The sequence below is a fragment of the Macaca fascicularis genome, chromosome 4 (genome assembly GCF_037993035.2).
Source record: "Macaca fascicularis isolate 582-1 chromosome 4, T2T-MFA8v1.1".
In the NCBI taxonomy this organism is placed as follows: Eukaryota; Metazoa; Chordata; class Mammalia; order Primates; family Cercopithecidae; genus Macaca; species Macaca fascicularis.
The window spans coordinates 142,163,859-142,182,672 of NC_088378.1; the positions used below are offsets into that span (position 1 = coordinate 142,163,859).

At 47.6% G+C, this 18,814-nt stretch overlaps 2 protein-coding genes and 1 pseudogene across 6 annotated transcripts; all 3 read right to left on the minus strand.

Moving 5' to 3' along the window:
- Positions 1–1,910: 1,910 nt before the first annotated feature.
- On the minus strand, positions 1,911–2,543 carry LOC102143415 (iron-sulfur cluster assembly 1 homolog, mitochondrial pseudogene; annotated as a pseudogene).
- A 4,302-nt stretch (positions 2,544–6,845) lies between these two features.
- LOC135970341 (popy class I histocompatibility antigen, alpha chain E) lies at positions 6,846–10,324 on the minus strand. Of its 4 annotated transcripts, none has more exons than XM_065543031.2 (8): positions 10,242–10,324; positions 9,844–10,113; positions 9,323–9,598; positions 8,426–8,701; positions 8,188–8,304; positions 7,403–7,435; positions 7,251–7,298; positions 6,846–7,085 (listed from the first exon to the last, which is right to left on the minus strand). In XM_065543031.2, exons 1-8 carry the CDS (start codon positions 10,291–10,293, stop codon positions 7,081–7,083), a joined length of 1,077 nt encoding a protein of 358 aa, XP_065399103.1. In that variant the 5' UTR covers positions 10,294–10,324; the 3' UTR covers positions 6,846–7,080. The 4 variants fall into 4 exon arrangements, with proteins under 4 accessions (XP_065399103.1, XP_065399102.1, XP_065399105.1 ...); XM_065543030.2 differs by having other exon boundaries at positions 7,403–7,540; XM_065543033.2 differs by lacking the exon at positions 8,188–8,304.
- Positions 10,325–11,463: 1,139 nt separating this feature from the next.
- Positions 11,464–18,600, minus strand: LOC135970340 (uncharacterized). Of its 2 annotated transcripts, none has more exons than XM_065543029.2 (2): positions 17,024–18,600; positions 11,464–14,000 (listed from the first exon to the last, which is right to left on the minus strand). In XM_065543029.2, exons 1-2 carry the CDS (start codon positions 17,970–17,972, stop codon positions 13,642–13,644), a joined length of 1,308 nt encoding a protein of 435 aa, XP_065399101.1. In that variant the 5' UTR covers positions 17,973–18,600; the 3' UTR covers positions 11,464–13,641. The 2 variants fall into 2 exon arrangements, with proteins under 2 accessions (XP_065399101.1, XP_065399100.1); XM_065543028.2 differs by lacking the exon at positions 11,464–14,000 and adding an exon at positions 14,762–15,580.
- Between the last annotated feature and the right edge of the window lie 214 nt (positions 18,601–18,814).

Here is an 18,814-nt window from a genome sequence, read left to right on the forward strand (position 1 = left end):
GTTTTGGTATTAGGGTGATACTGGCTTCATAGAATGATTTAGAGAGGATTCCCCCCTTCTCCATCTTTCAGAATAGTGTCAGTCGGATTGGTACCATTTCTTTGAAAGTCTGATAGAATTCAACTGTGAATCTGTCTGGTCCTGGACTTTGTTTTGGATAACTTTTTAAAAAACCATTTCAATCTCACTGCTTGTTACTGGTCTGTTCAGGGTTTCCATTTCTTCCTGGTTTAAGTTAGGAAGGTTGTATATTTTCAGGAATTTATCCATGTCATCTAGGTTTTCTAGTTTATGTGAATAAAGGTGTTCTTAGTAGCCTTGGATGATATTTCGTATTTCTGTGGTACTGGTTGTAATATCTTCTGTTTTGTTTCCAATTGAGCTTATTTGGATCTTCTCTCTTCTTTTCTTGGTTAATCTTGCTTATTGTCTATCAGTTTTATTTTATTTCTAAATTTGTTTATAATCGCAAAGAGCCTACATTTTTTTAAATTGACAACTCAATCTATACATACAGTATTTTACCAATTATAAGTGGATCAACAATTATATTAATGATACAAACTCATGGGTATTTACATAAAACTACTGCTCTAGGTTTTGGTACCTTTTGTTCTGGCTACTTTAGTGATTAAAAGAAACATAAAGGAACTCAGCTACTTGAATTCATGAGAATTAGCTTTCAAAAAAAGCATATATGTCATCTCTTAGAATACTTAATATGTCAAACCCAGGAAAAGCAGTAATTAAATGACAAAAGGAACACTTTTAAAGAAAAGATGATAAAAATGTTAGGTTAAAATATTGTTTAAGAACTTTAGCAACGAGACTGAGAAACCAGAAAGTGTATGCATACTGGGAATTTTAAGAAAAGATCCCCGTGTTCTCCTTCACCCCATTCCAAAAGCATACTTCTGGGTTGCTACAATGTGTTCTCTGCTACAAACCATCGTTTCAAAGAAACATTGAAACAAGAATTGAAACAAACATTTAAAGAAAGAAGATGGTAATTCACATAAAAGGGTTTTAAAATATTCTTCCCAGGTAAAATAAAATAAAATAAAAGTAATATGATCTCCATCAAATTATAAAGAAATTCTATCAAAATGTTGACCAGATAAAGAATCCAGACCATTTGCCTTCACTGTCTGCCTCAGGACGTACAGCATATGTGTCACCTGCAAGAAAGGAGAAATGGGGGTAGAGTCCCCACTCTCCCCCTGTCTGTGGAGTTGGGTGGACAAGAGCCCTTTGGCTTCCCTGGGGTTTTGCCTCCTCACATAGGGAATTGAGGGAGGTGGGCTAGATGGCTTTAAGAGACTCCTCAACTAAAAGAATCAAAGTCAGCTTGAGATCCCATCTCTGAGCAGACATACAGGGTGGCAAAAGAAATAGATTAAAAAATGGGTGGATGGCGTCTTTCTCACCTTTTGATACCATCACTCAGAACTAATCTGTACTATAGTTCAAGAAAATCTTTGCCCCATACCGTTAAAGGGTATGCAATAAGGCATCTGACAATAAATGTTTGATAAAAATGTAAAAAGGCTATGTTAAGTTTGGGTGGAAAAATAATGCAACATCATGTTACTACCAGCAGTCAGGACGTCTTGTGTCTGATTTTAGGAGTCACTGATCTGGTTGGGAGAAATGCTGAGGGAGATGCATGTTCAAGCCATTCGATAGAGATCTAAGGAGTGCACACGTTCAAGAAATGGATAAACAGGTGCCCAGGAAGGCAACTTTAATGAAACTGGTTCTAAAACAAGAATGCAAGAGACCTAAATGATCCAAAGAGAGTGATGGCTTCTCATTTTCCATCACCTACAGAGAATACAAGTATCATAGTATCATTTCTTCTGGAATCTAACACACTGGCTTCATTTTCAAAATGCATCACTTTATTTTCCTAACAAGGCACCGGCACATTAAGCACGTGACAGTCACATGATTTCTTCAGTGAGCCCCAAGGCTTCCACAGCTTTCCTGGAGCCTATGGCCAGAAGAGTCCTGAGATTTCAAATACTAAAGCTTTCTCTACAGCCACAAGTTCCTTTCATGTTTGAAACCCACTGGATAATTTGTCTTCCACACAGTCTATTTCTGTTCCTAAAAGTGTTAGCTTTGCTTTCTTTTCAATGAATACTTTGACTCCAACTTGAATAACTTCTTCATCAGAATCTCCTTTTGTCTTTGTATATTCTAGAGTATAAGAAAGGCTGTTGCATCCCCTGGTTCGGACACAAACTTTTACACCTACATGCTCAGGCTTATTTTTAAGAAGTTGTTTTATCTTGTTTACTACCGAAGGTGTCAGGGTGAGGGCGGCCTGGGTGGGCTGCAGCTTCCTCTTGTTCAGAGCCTGGACAGTTGCCCAGACTAAGGAAGCCAACATCTTCATCGTCCCAGCGACCGGGTGCCTCGGGCCGGAGCTTGGCCGCCTCAGCCTCTCTCTATGGACACTGTGGGCGCATGGACGCTATTTTTGTTTGTACAATTCCCTGGAAAGACACTCTTACCCCTAGGCTTCCCAGGGCTCAGAGAAGGCCTCCCTGGCACAGGGTTCATCTGGGGAAACTGAAAAGTCTTTTAGGCTCTGTCCTCCCAGATGCTTTGAGGTCAGATACGGATAAAGAAGGACTGCCTCTCTATTTCCATCATCAGTAGACTTATCACCACTCTCTGCAACTGATAGAATTAAACACAGTGTCAGGAGAGACAGAGAATTTTAACCATTCTGATTTACTTTTCATTTATGTACCATTACTTCTAGGAATGGAAGAATAAACCCCCATTCCCCCTGGTACACGAGGTACATTCATTGTGTAGTTCCAGGGCAATATACAGAGCTGGAAAACAGTAACAGCATAATAGTCATCAAAGTGTATTCTCTGACTACAATAGCATTAACTTAGAAATTAATACAAAGATGTTTTGGAAATCCTATTATGTGGAATGAAACAATGTATTTCTATGTAATTTCTTACATTTCTATGTAAATTAATTGCTATGTAAATTAAGAGCCAAAGACAAAATTACCAGAGAAGTAAGAAGATATTTTGAATTGAATAATCAGCAAAATGACATCTCAAAACATATGGAGTGAAGCTCAAGCAGTGCTCTGAGGGAAACGTGAAGCATTAAATGCTTAAATTAGACAGGAGGAAAGACCTAAAACCACTTCCATCCTAGGAAACTAGAAACAAAAGAACACAATAATCCCGAAGTTAAGTAAAGGAAGAAAATAATAAATATAAGAGAAGAAATCAAATAAACAGAAAATAGACAGCAGTAGAGAAAACTAACAAAGGCAAAACTTTTTTTGTTGTTCTTAAATTGACAAGGCTCTATTTAGACTTATGAAGAAAAAAAGAGAGAACAAAAGTCACCAACATCAGGAATGGAAAATGTATTATCACCGCAGATCCTACAGTCATTAAAATAATAGTAACAGAATATTATGAATTTTTAAAATCTATTTCAATGCAAATGGACCAATTTATTGAAAATTAAAACAACAAAATTGAAAAAAGAAAAGCATGAAAAAGGAAAGAAAGAAAATTACAGGCTAATTTCATTTAAGACTAATGATACAGAGATCTTTAACAAAATATCACTAAGACTATCTCAGTCTACATGGTTAATTTAAAATCAAAACCAAAATCAACCAACCAACCAAACAACAAACGAAAAGAAAACCCAACACCACACTCCAGATGTATTATTATATATAAACGATGAAAAAAATTAAAAATTTTCTCCTAAGTACACTAGAACCAGAAACATAAAATATTTAGGAATAAATCTTTTTTTTATTTATTTATTTTTTTGAGACGGAGTCTCGCTGTGTCGCCCAGGCTGGAGTGCAGTGGCCGGATCTCAGCTCACTGCAAGCTCTGCCTCCCGGGTTTTTACGCCATTCTCCTGCCTCAGGCTCCCGAGTAGCCGGGACTACAGGCGCCTGCCACCTCGCCCGGCTAGTTTTTTGTATTTTTTAGTAGAGACGGGGTTTCACTGTGTTAGCCAGGATGGTCTCGAACTCCTGACCTCGTGATCCGCCCGTCTCGGCCTCCCAAAGTGCTGGGATTACAGGCTTGAGCCACCGCGCCCGGCCTATTTAGGAATAAATCTTACAAAAAAAAATGGTTTAAGATCTCTGAAATCCAAGACCCTAGAAACCAAGAAACACTGTGGAAAGTGTATAGAGGACCCAAGGAAATACATTCCCTGTTCAGGGAGAGCAAGGCTCAACATTGTTAAAATGTGATATTCTCCAAATTGATCCAGAGATTCAAAAAAATACCAAACAAAATTCTAGGAGGCTTTTTGATAGAAATTTATGAACTGATGTATAAATTTATATGAAAACATAAAAGATCTAGAATAACCTATGCAATTTATTTTTAAAAATTTAAGAAGAGAGGCTTGCCATATTGCTCCAGGCTGGCCTCTAACTTCTGGGCTCAAGGGATCCTCCTGCCTCAGTCTCCAGAGTAGCTGGGACTATCAGCATGTCATCAATATGCAGCACAACTTACGGAATTTTTAAAAAGATGAACAAAGTTAGAGCATTTATTTTCACTAAAAAAGCAGAGATAATTTATTACGTTAATAAATTTTCTAATACAATTACACTTATTAATTACTTTTAAAATTTCTGCTTCCCATCCCCGCCACCCTGGGCTTAGTGGATTTCCCAAGAAGACTGCTTCCACCAAATAAGAACCTCAGCTGGCTATTTTATATTTCTATAAAATATAGTGGTGAGAGGTGACAGCGTGCTAGCAGCCCTCGCTCGCTCTTGGCGCCTGCTCGCCTCTGCGTCCGTCCGCTCTGGCCGCGCTCGAGGAGCCCTTCAGCCCGCCGCCGCGCTGTGGGGACTCCTCTCCGGAGCTGGTCGAGGCCGGAACCGGCTCCCTCTGCTTGCGGGGAGGTGTGGAGGGAGAGGCGCTGGCGGAAGCCGGGGCTGCCCGCAGCGCTCACGGGCCGGCGAGGGTTGCGGGTGGGCGCCGGCTCCGCAGGTTCCCGGTGGGCGAAGGCTCGGCTGGCCCTTCACTCCTCAGACGCGGGAGGCTGCTGCCTGCTGGGCTTGCTTGGGGGATGAGCTCCCTCTCTGCTGCCGGAGCGCCCTGGGCTAAGTGCCACAAACTCCTGCAATGCCAGTGCCACTGAGAGGTGAAGCCAGCTGGGTTCCTTGGAGAACTTTTATGTCCAGCTAAAGGTTTGTAAATGCACCAGTCAGCACCCTGTGTTTAGCTCAAGGTTTGTAAACGCACCAATCAGTGCTCTGTGTCTAGCTAATCTAGTGGGGACTTGGAGAACTTTTATGTCCAGCTAAAGGTTTGTAAACGCACCAGTCAGCACCCTGTGTCTAGCTCAAGGTTTGTAAACGCACCAATCAGTGCTCTGTGTCTAGCTAATCTAGTGGGGACTTGGAGAACTTTTATGTCCAGCTAAAGGTTTGCAAATACACCAGTCAGCACTTTGTGTCTAGCTCAAGGTTTGTAAACGCACCTATCAGCACCCTGTGTCTAGCTCAAGGTTTGTAAAGGTACTAATCAGTGCTCTGTGTCTAGCTAATCTAGTTGGGGACTTGGAGAACTTTTGTGTCTAGCTAAAGGATGGTAAATGCACCAATCAGCAGTCTGTGTCTAGCACAAGGTTTGTAAATGCACCAATCTGTGCTCTGTGTCTAGCTAATCTAGTGGGGACTTGGAGAAGTTTTGTATCTAGCTAAAGGATTGTAAATGCACCAATCAGCACTGTGTCTATCTCAACGTTTGTAAATGGAACGATCAGCACCCTCTCAAAACGGACCAATCAGCTCTCTGTAAAATGGGCCAATCAACTCTCTGTAAAATGGACCAATCAGCAGCATGTGGGTGGGGTCAGATAAGGGAATAAAAGCAGGCTGCCTGAAGCAGTGGCACACCCGACTCATTCCTAATTGCATTGTGAAAGGTTGGTGTTTTTTTTTGTTTTGTTTTTTTTTTTTTTTTTTTTTGGGGGGGGTCCTTTTCCACGTTGTGGGAGATTTGTTCTATTTGCTCTTTACAAAAAGTATGCTGTTCACTGTTGGAGTCTGTGACATTTTTTGAGCTGTAATGTCAGTGTAAGTGTCCACGGCTTCACTCCTGAGGCCAATGAGACCAAGAACTCACCAATTCCAGACACAGTGGTATGAGGGTTGTATGTTCTCCACATTTTTGTTAACTGTTGTTTTTGTTTCTTTAAAAAAGTTATTTTTCATATATATTTTTTTTCTGAGATGGAGTTTTGGTCTTGTCCAGGGTGGAGTGCAATGGTATGATGTTGACTCACTGCAACCTCCGCATTCTGGGTTCAAGCGATTCTCCTGCCTCAGCCTCCAGAGTAGCTGGGATTACAGGCATGTACCAACACACCTGGCTAATTTTATATTTTTAGTAGAGATGGGGTTTCTCCATGTTGGTCAGGCAGGTCTTGACCTCCCAGCCTCAGGTGATCCACTTGCCTTGGCCTCCCAAAGTGCTGGGATTACAGTTGTGAGAACCTGCACTCGGCCTAAAAAAGTTATTTTTGTAACTATGTTATTGTGGTATGATTTGCATTTCTGAATTGGCTGGTGGTGTTGAGTATGTTTTCCTGTGTTACTGGCTGTTTATGTATCTTCTCTGAGGAAGTCCCTATGCAAGTCCTTTGCCCATTTTGTGATTGGGTTGTCTTTCGTTATCGAAGTGTAAATACTTCTTTTTTTATTTTTATTTTTTTTAAATTTGTGTTTATTTATTTATTTTGAGACAGAGTCTCGCTCTGCCCACCTCGGCCTCCCAAAGTGCTGGGATTATAGGCGTGAGCGGCCATGCTCTGCTCAGGTTCTCATTTTTAATAGAAAAGTAGGAGAACAGGGAAGGCACACAGGTCAGTGTGAGGAAGGGGGTCATGGTAGACACGGAGGTGGATGTTTGCCTCCTCACAGTATGCTAACAGGGACACAGACAGATTCAGAGGCCCTTGCAAAAAGAGAAGCCACAGTCCCTTAAGACACAAAGGGGAGGCGTGAAGAAATCCTGCATCTCAGTCGCACACAAGGCAGCTGTCTCAGGCTACAGAAGAAAACAGTCATGAACAAATTCAGGTCAGTCACAGTAAGTGATGACACTCTGAACAGCCCACCACACACTCAAAAATTCCAAAGCAAAAAATCCCCACAACCCAGTCCTGTCCCATCTGCCCCATCCTCCACCCACTTCAGACCCCCAGAATCTCACTTTTATAAGCTGTGAGAGACTCTTCAGATCCCTGGGTACTGTCGCTACCTGGGGTAGAACAAAAACAAGACCTGGTTAGAGCCCACAGGAGATGTGGTGCAGGAGGAATTATGGGGTGGGCGAGCTCCTCCACACTCCCGCCCCCTACTTACACAAAGCCTGAGAGTAGCTCCCTCCTTTTCTACCTGTTGGAAGAAAATGTCCTGTGAGGGGCCAGGGAGGAGGCAGGGCCACAAGGTCCTCGAGGAACCTCCTAGTCTTGGATCCCAGAGAAGTATCCAGAACTGTGACTGCAGACCCAGGGCAGGATCAGGAAACATGAAGAAAGCAATTGTGGGTCCTGGACCAACTGCCCTCCTGAGGTCTGTCCTCAGCAGGGACCTTCCCCTGTGACCTGTGACTGCTGGGCTCAGATCCCCATCACCACAATCGTCAAGGTGATAAATCTGTCCTTCATTGTCACAGGTACTTTAGAAAAAAGTAGGTGTGGCTGGGCGCGATGGCTCACGCCTGTAATCCCAGCACTTTGCGAGGCCGAGGCACGTGGATCACGAGGTCAGGAGTTCGAGACCAGCCTGGCCAACACAGTGAAACTCCATATCTACTAAAAATACAAAAAAAAATTAGCCGGGTGTGGTGGCACGCACACATAGTCCGAGCTACTCAGGAGGCTGAGGCAGGAGAATCGCTTGAACCTAGGAGGCAGAGGTTACAGTTACAGTGAACTGAAACCACGCCAATGCACTCCAGCCTGGGTGACAGAGCCAAGATTCCATCTCAAAAAAGAGAGTAGGTGCTGGCACACAGGACCCGGGCTGGGTCAGCCCGTGTGTGTGGATGGTGCTTCCCAGTAACAAGGCAGGACACACTTCTACCTAGGGCTTGAAACCCTCAGTGGGACAAGAAAACTCAGACTCTACCCCTCTCCCTTCCCCACCTGAGCTCTTCCTCCTCCACATCACAGCAGCAACCACAGCTCCAGTGACCACAGCTCCAAGGAGAACCAGGCCAGCACTGATGCCCACGATGGGGATGGAGTGTTGGGAAGGCGGCTCTGGGAAAACAGGGGAACGTAAGGGGCCCTGACCCCCAGGCCTCAGCCCTGACCCTGCAAAAGGGCTTCAGAAGGGCTCCTGCTTTCCCTAAGAGACATGACCTCCCATTCCCTTCCTTACCCCATCTCAGGGTGAGGGGCTCGGGTAGCCCCTCATGCTGCACATGGCACGTGTATCTCTGCTCCTCTCCAGAAGGCACCACCACAGCTGCCCACTTCTGGAAGGTTCCATCCCCTGCAGGCCTGGTCTCCACAAGCTCCGTGTCCTGGGTCTGGTCCTCCCCATCCCGCTGCCAGGTCACTGTGATCTCCGCAGGGTAGAAGCCCAGGGCCCAGCACCTCAGGGTGGCCTCATGATCAGAGATGGGGTGGTGGGTCACGTGTGTCTTTGGGGGTTCTGAGGGGAAGAGTCAGAAAATTCAGACACTTTGTATCTCTCATGGGACACTCCAGCAGCACCCATGTGACCATCCTGAGAAGGAAGAGGACAATTATAGTAGGAGACGAGGACAAAACCTTGACACCAGCCTGAACTCAGGGATCTGGGATAGCCTCTTATTCCTTGGAAAGTTCTAGAATTAGGGTGAGATAGCCCAGGATAGAAAGTGAAAAGGGATTTCTGGTCCTGGCCTGTGCGGATGCTGAGTGACTGAGAAAAGCTAGAGTCAGACCTCCAAAAACTCTTGGTGTGGGGCTGAGAACCAGGCACAAGAGAAACTCCCCCATGATTCCTAACACTGAGAGTCAAAGAGAACTGCTCATCAGTTCATTTGAAGAATGGACTCTCCAGTGAGACTAGATTCCTTAATTGTCCCTGAGAGAAGGCTGGTCATTTAAGAGAGTCACTCTCTGGTACAGGATCTCCTGTACCTGGGGTGACAGCCCCCTCTCCTGATCCAAGGGAGGAGGGGTATTCTGGCTTCCATCCCTGCGTCTTCTACTGTTTGAGGTCTGTCAGCTGTGGGCACAGTCCTAGCCCAAGAAGGAGATGGGAGAGTAGCCCTGTGGACCGTCTTACCCGGGCGTTGCAGCGTCTCCTTCCCATTCTCCAGGTATCTGCGGAGCCACTCCACGCATGTGTCTTCCAGGTAGGCTCTCTGGTGCTCCGCCTCACCGCCATCATTTGACTTTTGCTCGGAGATTTGAGCCGCCGTGTCCACCGCGGACCAGGAGCGCAGGTCCTCATTCAGGGTGAGATAATCCTTGCCGTCGTAGGCGAACTGTTCATACTCGCGGAGGAAGCGCCCGTAGGGCCCCAGGTCGCAGCCATACATCCACTGGAGGGTATGAGACCCTGGCCCCGCCCGCTAGTCAGTCCCGCCCGCCGAGCCCCGCCCCTGTCGCCGCCAACCCGCAGGGATTGTGGCCTAAACTGAAAATGAAACCGGGTAAAGGAGCCTGGGACTCTGCCGGGTCGAGGGTCTGGGCGGGTTCCGCAGCCTGGGGGTGAATCTCGGACCCGGAGACTCGAGGGGACCCGCGTTATCCGTGAGGGATGGGGAGGGGTCGTGACCTGCGCCCCGGGCCGGGGTCACTCACCGGCCTCGCTCTGGTTGTAGTAGCCGCGCAGGGTCTTCAGTTTCACTCGTAAAGTCTGTGCGGTGTCCCTGGCTCTGCGTGTCTCCTGGTCCCAATACTCCGGCCCCTCCTGCTCCATCCATGGCGCCCGCGGCTGCATCCTCGGATTCGCGGCATCGCTGTCGAACCGCACGAACTGGGTGTCGTCCACGTAGCCCACGAAGATGAAGCGGGGCTCCACGCAGCCGGGCCGGGACACGGCGGTGTGGAAATACTTCAAGGAGTGGGAGCCTGGGGGCGAGGAGGGGCTGAGACCGGTCCGGCCCCACTCCCGGAGGCTCCCCGAGTCCTGCGCCCCCGCCGGTCCGGCCCCTCTCTCCTCCGGGTAGAGGCCGCTTCCATCCCGACCCCGCACTCACCCGCCCAGGTCTTGGTAAGTGCTGAGAGCAGAAGTAGGCTTCCTAGTGCCATGACGCCATCCTCTGAGTCGGTAGAGCCTCCTGAATCTGGTTGGGTGCGTGGGGACTTTATAGTCAGGAGTCGTGGCGACGCTGATTGGCTTCTCTAGAAACCCGACACCCATTGGGAATGAGAACTGAGTGTGCGTCATGAGTATCCAGGAAGAAGGACACTACCAGGTCACGAGAGGAAATGAAAGTGGTGTGGAATCCCCAACGCTGCCCCAGGTCTCCACACTCTGCCCTTGGGGCCTGAGACCCTGACAGCCACGCACGAGGACCTGGAACATTGTTCTGCGCTCTCACCTCCTGACGCGAACGCTCTTTTTGAAGGGGTAGCCTGCCCCTCCACACCTGTGGGTGTTTCTCGTTAAGTGGAACAAGAGACTTGAGAAAAGAAATGAGACACAGAGACAAAGTATAGAGAAAGAAAAAGTGGGCCCAGGGGACCAGCGCTCAGCTTACAGAGGACCCACCCCGGCACCGGTCTCTGAGTTCCCTTAGTATTTATTGATAATTATCTTTGCCATCTTAAAGATAAGGGAGTGACTGGACAAAAGGATCATTGTGGGGAGGAAATCAGCAGTAAGACATATGAACAAAAATCTCTGTGACATGAATAAGTTTAAAGGAAAATGCTGTGCCTTGAGATGCATATGCAAACATCTCCATAAACCTTTTAGCAGCATTGTTTCAGCCTATCACATGGGGAGAAACCTTGGACAATACCTAGCTTTCCTAGGCAGAGGTCCCTGCGACCTTTGGCCGTGTAGGTGTCCCTGGGTAGTTGAAATTAAAAGAATGGTGTGACTTTTAACCAGCAAGCTGCCTTCAGGCACTTGTTTAACAAAGACACATCCTGCACAGCCCCAAATCCATTAAACCTTGAGTCACCACAGCACATGTCTCTTGCAAGGACAAGGTTGGGGGTAGGGTTACAGATTAACAGCATCTCAAATACAGAACAAAATGGAGTCTCTTATGTCTACTTCTTTCTATATAGACACAGTAACAGGCTGATCTCTCTTTCTTTTCCCCACACTTTGTTACACTATCTCCCTGAGTCCTGGCCCAGGGACTGTGTAAACTGTGTAAATCAGTGTTATTTTCGTGTGTGTGTGTTTTTTGGAGCTGGTGTATTGTTATGCCCAGACCGTTTATTCCCCGAAGAAGACCACCAGAGTCCAGAGTCAAAGCTAAGCAGCAAGGATCTTTATTACAGGTTCGAACCTGGAGCTCTCACTTGCTCGTGAAACGAGACGGGCAGGAGAGCTCCCCCACTGAGCTCCGAACAATGTTATATAGTCTAAGGAAAGTAGGCATAGAATCATTATACAAATTAGAGGTATGATTGGCTGGAGTTTGAACAAAGCGGTTTGGCAAACTATGATTGGTTCCCGCCATTTCTGATATTTCAGTACAACCCTTGAGGCGGAAGAGCAGTTTTACACAAAGGCAGTTAATTATATTGCATCAGGTTGCACAACCAGTTTATGGCTATCTTGCTTAAACACACCTTGTGACCTGGCTATCTTACTGAAACATTCCTTGTGACCTGGCCTCAGAAAGAAAAACATGTACTTACAGAACTTATGAAACCTCTGGTACGTGCAGAGATTAGAAAGCAGAACAAAGAGTTTAGCAACATCGGGGGGGAGAAGGGAGGGTACACATTTTTGTATCTTTGTGTCTTTTCATTTCCCCCTCCCATAAGTAACTGGATGTCCAATCTTGGATTTCCAGAGTCTTATAATGTAGCCTCACTTTCTGGGTGCAGGAGAGGCTGGTGATGGCTACGGAGGACCATTAGTTGGATGGTATCAAACCTTTCTCTGACAAATTGTAAAATTTTATTTACCACACAGGGGCCTATAGTGAATAGAAGTAGTAAAGACATTAGGGGCCTAAAAGGGGTGCCAGAAGGGAAAACATTGAAGAGCTCCACCAATTGTTAGCGGCTGTAGTGAATTGTTGCTTTTTCATTTCTAAGCTTAGTTTGTGTAGGTGTTGGACCCTTTCCTCAACTAACCCTGACTCATTTATATAGAAACAGCATTCTTCTTTGAGGAACATACAGGTACCTCCTTTCTCAGCTGTGAGTAAGTCTAAGGCTCTGCGGTTTTGAAGGGTGACCTGTGCTAGGGAGGTGAGCTGCCGCTGAAGGGAGGCTAGGGAATAGACGGAGTCTTCCATAGCAACAGAGAATTGTTGTAACAGCTTGTCGTTTTCTATCATGGAGTGTTGTAGGGCCCCTCCTGCTAACCCCGCTGCGACGACAGAGGTGGTTAAGGATATTCCGGCAATTAGTGGTAGAAAAACTGCTCGTCTATGTCGCGCAGTTTTAGTTGGGGCGGTCCCTGCCCAGCCTATGAACTCTGCCGGGGTTAGCAGTGTCAGTCGGGGAACTAGGGTAACAGGGATACACAACTGTCCGTCAGAGATGCTTTTGGACAGAGTTTTTAACAGAGTCATATTACACCAGAAGAACACACCAGGGGGAGCATATATGGGACTATTAGGGTATGTAGCCGATTGGTTACAGAGGCTGTTGCTAAATGCCGAATAACAATAGGGGTATTTCTCTTGGTATGGGTCACGGTTCAGGGCCACATCGGGTATCGTGACTATCGATGAGTTAAAACCTGTATAGTTTGTGGGAGGGGAGGATAGAGGAACAGCCGTTAATGGTGGTCTTCCTAGGGTTGCACACATAAAGCAAGAGGACAGGTCGCCTAAACCGGTGAGGTTGGCGAATGCTAGCCCTTCCCGTAATAGAGTTAGCCAGGAGAAGGGCTGCAAGTCTTGTGATAGCTTGGTTTCTTGCCTGTGGATTTGTGTATGGATTAAGGGTTGAATCTGGACTAGACTTCTCCACAGATATAAATGGCTACTGGGCCAGGTACTAGTTGATGAGTAATATACTCCCCCATGTTGTGGGGTTGTCCACCGAGAGTCCCATGGGTCTCTAATTATCCAAGTGTAAGTGACAGGAGACTCAGTTTTGTAAAAATACCACCCTTGTCGTTCTCTCCAGTATCGGACAGAGTGCGTCTTACAGTAGCTATATGGGCAACCTGCACTCTGGTGCCACCAATAATTTTTACAATTATATTCAGTTTGATCATATTCAAAACAGATCATGGGTATTGCTGGTTGGGCAATCTGGAACCTAGTGAAATTGAGGTAAACTATAGTATTACACCCTGAGGGGGGGCAGTCTGCACTAGCTAGCAGTTTACCCGCTTGGGGGGTTTCCCCGGGGTGAGTTTTGTTCTCATAGAGCCAGAACCTCCAGACATAGGGATTAGACGGCGCAGCAGTGAGGAGAGTCAGATGCATAAGGCATAAAAGCATAGGTAAGCTAGACATGGTTACGGCTATGGGGATGACGGCGCAGGGTTAGCTTTAAGGGATTGTTCTTAGCTTTGTCTACAGTCCATGTAACCGGTGCTCCAGACTGCCCGAGAGGGTCGGATGCTGGGTCCACTGGTTTGACGTGTGTGTAGTGGATCCACGAAGCGATGCCTTCTACCTTGAGAGCGGTGGGAGTAGTCAGGAGTACTTGCAGTGGTCCTTTCCACCTGGGTTGAAGAGTTTCTTGCCGGTGGCGCTTGACTAGGACCCAGTCTCCCGGCTGGAACGGATGAGGCGTCGGCGGAGGTCCTGCCTCGTACAGTTCTCGTAGTCTGGGCCAAATTTCCTGGTGAATTTTCTGTAAGGCTTGTAAGGAGAACAAGAGCTCAGAGACATTTTCAGTTTCAGGTTTGAGTAAGTCATCTTTTAGACTGGGGACCAGGGGGGGTCTGCCATACATGATTTCATATGGTGTGAGGCCCAGTCTGTAAGGGGTATTTCGGGCCCGGAACAGAGCGTAGGGGAGAAGTACTACCCAATTAGCACCAGTCTCCATGGTCAATTTAGTTAAGGTCTCCTTTAGAGTCCGATTCATCCTTTCTACCTGTCCTGAGCTTTGGGGCCTATAAGCACAATGTAATTTCCAATTTGCCCCAAGAATGGAAGCCAAATCCTGACTTACCTTAGCAACGAAGGCTGGTCCATTGTCTGACCCTATTTGGACGGGAAAGCCATACCTGGGGAGGATTTCTTCCAAAATTTTCTTTGCTACAACCTGAGCAGTTTCTCTCTTAGTTGGGAATGCTTCTGTCCATCCTGAAAAAGTATCTCAGTCTCTGACGTTACAGCTGCTCCTGCATACCGCTGGCCTTGGTGGACGTAACTGCTGCCATCAGTGAACCAGATGAGTTCTGTGTCGGGGAGCGGACGATCTTGCAGGTCCTCCTGCACCCCATGCACCTGAGCCAGTATCTCAGTGCACTCATGGGACGGGGCGTCCAAGTCTGGATTTGGCAGCAGTGAAGCAGGGTTTAAAGAGGTTGGGGGCAGAAAAGTTATTCTGAGGGGGTTTAATAGCAGTCCTTGAATAGTGGGTGAGCCGGGCGTTACTCATCCATCGGTCCGGCGGCTGCCAGAGGACGCCTTCAATGGCATGCGGGGTTATAACGCGCAACTCTTGCCCCATGATAAGTTTATCAGCGTCTCGGACCATTAGGGCGGTCGCCGCGATTATCCGGAGGCAGGGTGGCCAGCCAGCAGCTACTGAATCTAATTTTTTGACAAATAGGCAACTGGCCTCTGCCAGGGGCCTAGGTACTGTGTTAACACGGCTTTTGCAACACCCTTACTTTCATCCACGTATAAGTGGAAGGGCTTGGAGACATCAGGGAGCCCCAGCGCGGGGGCTGATAACAAGGCAGTTTTGATTTGCTGAAAGGCCAGCTCAGCCTCTTCTGTCCAATTGAAGGGCTGCCGTTCCTTTGTTGCCTGGTATAGGGGCTTGGCTAACTCAGCAAATCCGGGTATCCATAACCTACAGAACCCTGCCGACCCCAGGAATTCTCTCACTTGCCATGTTGACTGGGGTCTAGGGATGCGTAGGACTGTTTCCTTTCGGGCTTTGGTTAGCCAGCGTTGCCCCCCTTTTAATAGGTACCCCAGATAAGTTACCTCCGACTTGCAGATCTGAGCCTTTGTTGCTGAGGCTCGGTAGCCTAGCTCCCCCAGAGTCTTCAGGAGGTCCTCAGTCCCTTGCACACAAGTTTCCGGGGACCTGGCCGCTATTAAGAGATCATCAACATACTGCAAAAGAGTTATTTCAGGGTGTTGCCGCCGGTACTCACCCAGATCTTCATGAAGGGCTTCATCGAACAGGGTTGGCGAGTTCTTGAACCCTTGTGGCAGTCTGGTCCATGTTAGCTGACCGTTGATGCCCCTCTCAGGATCTGTCCATTGAAATGCAAAGAGTTCTTGACTTTTGGGAGCCAGAGGAAGGCTGAAGAAAGCGTCTTTTAGATCAAGAACGGTATACCACTGTTTTTCGGGATGTAAGGCACTCAGAAGGGTGTATGGATTTGGCACAGTGGGATGTATGTCCATGACCCTTTTATTAACTTCTCTTAAATCCTGTACTGGCCTGTAGTCCGTACTGTTGGGTTTACGAACAGGTAACAGTGGAGTATTCCAGGATGAGTGGCAAGCCTGTAGGACTCCCTGGTCTAGGAGTCGGCGGATATGGGGCGTAATTCCTTCTCTTGCCTCCAGGGGCATAGGATATTGCCGAACCCGAACCGCGTCCGTCCCTGGCTTAACTTCCACAAATATGGCAGGTCGATGTTTAGCTAGCCCTAAGCCCCCAGTTTCTGCCCACGCTTCAGGGAAACGCTGGAGCCAAGAGTCAATTTCCTGATCGGGGGGCTTTTGCTCTTGATGGAGTCGGTACTCATCTTCTAAGGTGACAGTCAGGATAGATATTGGCCTGTTTTGGGAATCAGTTATCTTGGGCCCTTCTGGCTCAAAGTGGATTTGGGCCCCCATCTTTGTCAGCAAGTCCCTCCCTAGTAGAGGGCAGGGGCTCTCTGGGATGACTAGGAAGGAATGGGAGACTTTTCCCGTTCCTAAGTCTACAGTCCTCTGGGTTGTCCAGGGGTATTTTTTAATGCCTGTGGCCCCGTGCACCCAGGATGTTTTCTTAGACATTTTTCCAATTGGTTTGGTTAGGACTGAGCGTTCCGCCCCAGTATCGACCAAGAAGCGAACTGGGGACCCCTCCACTTGCAAAGTTACCCTGGGTTCGGGGAGGGGGTCCGAACCCCGTCCTCCCTAGTCAGAGTCCTGGGTAACGAGTACGGAGGTAGGGTTAGCTGGTCTCCGTTTCTTTGGGCAGTCTTTAATCCAGTGGCCACGTTCCTTGCAATAAGCACACTGATCTTTTTCTAATCCTTGCCTAGGGCCTTGCTTTTTCTGCTTTCTGTTTTGGCCATTTCCTGCCTGGGGGAAAGCTGCTACTAAGACTTTGGTCATTTCTTTGGTTGCCTTGAACTGTTTTTCTTCTGGAGTATCCCTATTATTATAAACTCGCTGGGCCATCTGAAGGAGGTCCTGAATCTGCTTTCCCTCTAAACCTTCTAATTTCTGGAGTTTTCTTTTAATATCTGGTGTTGCCTGGTTTACAAAGGACATTACTACCGCTGCCTGATTTTCCGGTGCTTCCGGGTCCATAGGGGTAAACTGTCTGAAGGCTTCCATTAATCTCTCTAAATACACAGCGGGGCTTTCTGTCTTACCTTGTAACACAGAATATACTTTAGCCAAATTGGTGGACTTGCGAGCTGCAGCCCGGAGACCCGCCATTAGAGTCTGGCGATAAATGAGCAGTCGTCCCCTACCTTCTGCCGTGTTGTAGTCCCATCTGGGCCGGGTCAAAGGAAAAGCCGCGTTAATGAGGTCAGGATTTGCAGTTGGCTGGCCGTCATCTCCTGGAACCAGCTTTCTGGCCTCAACTTGGATTCTTTCCCGCTCCTCCGTTGTGAACAGGATTCGGAGGAGCTGTTGACAGTCATCCCAGGTCGGCTGGTGAGTAAACATGACATTGTCTAACAACGAGGTTAGATCTTTGGGATTATCTGAGAACCGAGCATTTTGGGACTTCCAATTGTATAAATCACTGGTGGAAAAAAGCCAATACATGAGACGGGAGAGCCCGGTATCATCGAGCGATCCTATTTCTCTGAGAGGCAGGGCTACAGTGGAGTCAGGGAGTCGGGAAGCTTGGTCCCGCTGTACGCGGCCTAGTGTTCGGCTGGCCGGCCCCCCCAGGTTACTTTCGCTCTCGGCTGCTTCCGCTTCTCGGTTTCCCTCTACGGAAGCACCACCCTGGGGGTCTGGGTCCTGCGGGATAAGGTGCGGATATGGTGGGGGAAATGTGGGTTCTAATGTTAGGGGGTCCTGGCTGTCCGGCAGCACAGGGGCCGAGGGAGCAGAGGGAGTCCTTTGTCTTGTAGGTCGCGTTACTAGGACCTTGCAAGGCTCAAGGATGAATGGAGTTATCCAGGGCGGTGGGTCTTCCACAAGATTTTGCCACACTAGAATATAAGGAATTTGATCAGGATGTCCTGACTGCCCTGGCAGGAAAATCTTAGTTTTTACCTTAGTAATAATAGAGAGACAGAAAGTTCCTTCAGAGGGCCACCCTACGCCGAAAGAGGGCCATTCCGAACGGCAGAAAGTAACTAGCTTTCCTTTCTTTAGCTCTACGCTTAAGTTATGCCCCCGAGCCTTCACATCCTTAAAATTGGTAACAAGGAGTGAGAGCGGCGTGCTCTGGTTGTTGCCCATCTTTGGACTGCTCCTACAAAGAGAAGGGGGGATGAAAATGAGTGTGAAGCAGAGGGGAGTATCCGACAGGTCCGGTCCTGGAAGGGGAAGAAAAGGTTTTATGTTTCGTTTTGGGCTTACACTTAACACTTAACAATAATGGACAGACAGTAATAACGATGAGCATTCGCGAGCGCGTGTCGGACTTCCGACCTGAGTCAGACGGGGCAACCAAGGATGGAGGCCCCCAGATGGGCACTGGGGAACGTCTCCCACCAGTCCCGAGTGGCAGTCTTCTAGCGCGTCCGCCAAGACAGTGCCACTTACAGAACAGACCAATACAGATTACAGATTACGGATTTCGCGAAATTTCAGGGAGACAGACAGAGACAAAGACAGAGACAGTGACAAAGCCGGCTTACCTACAGATTAAGATCCGTTGACTTGGGGGTCTGGTGGGCTTGGGGGAAATCCCGGACGAGCCCCCATTTGTTATGCCCAGACCGTTTATTCCCCGAAGAAGACCACCAGAGTCCAGAGTCAAAGCTAAGCAGCAAGGATCTTTATTACAGGTTCGAACCTGGAGCTCTCACTTGCTCGTGAAACGAGACGGGCAGGAGAGCTCCCCCACTGAGCTCCAAACAATGTTATATAGTCTAAGGAAAGTAGGCATAGAATCATTATACAAATTAGAGGTATGATTGGCTGGAGTTTGAACAAAGCGGTTTGGCAAACTATGATTGGTTCCCGCCATTTCTGATATTTCAGTACAACCCTTGAGGCGGAAGAGCAGTTTTACACAAAGGCAGTTAATTATATTGCATCAGGTTGCACAACCAGTTTATGGCTATCTTGCTTAAACA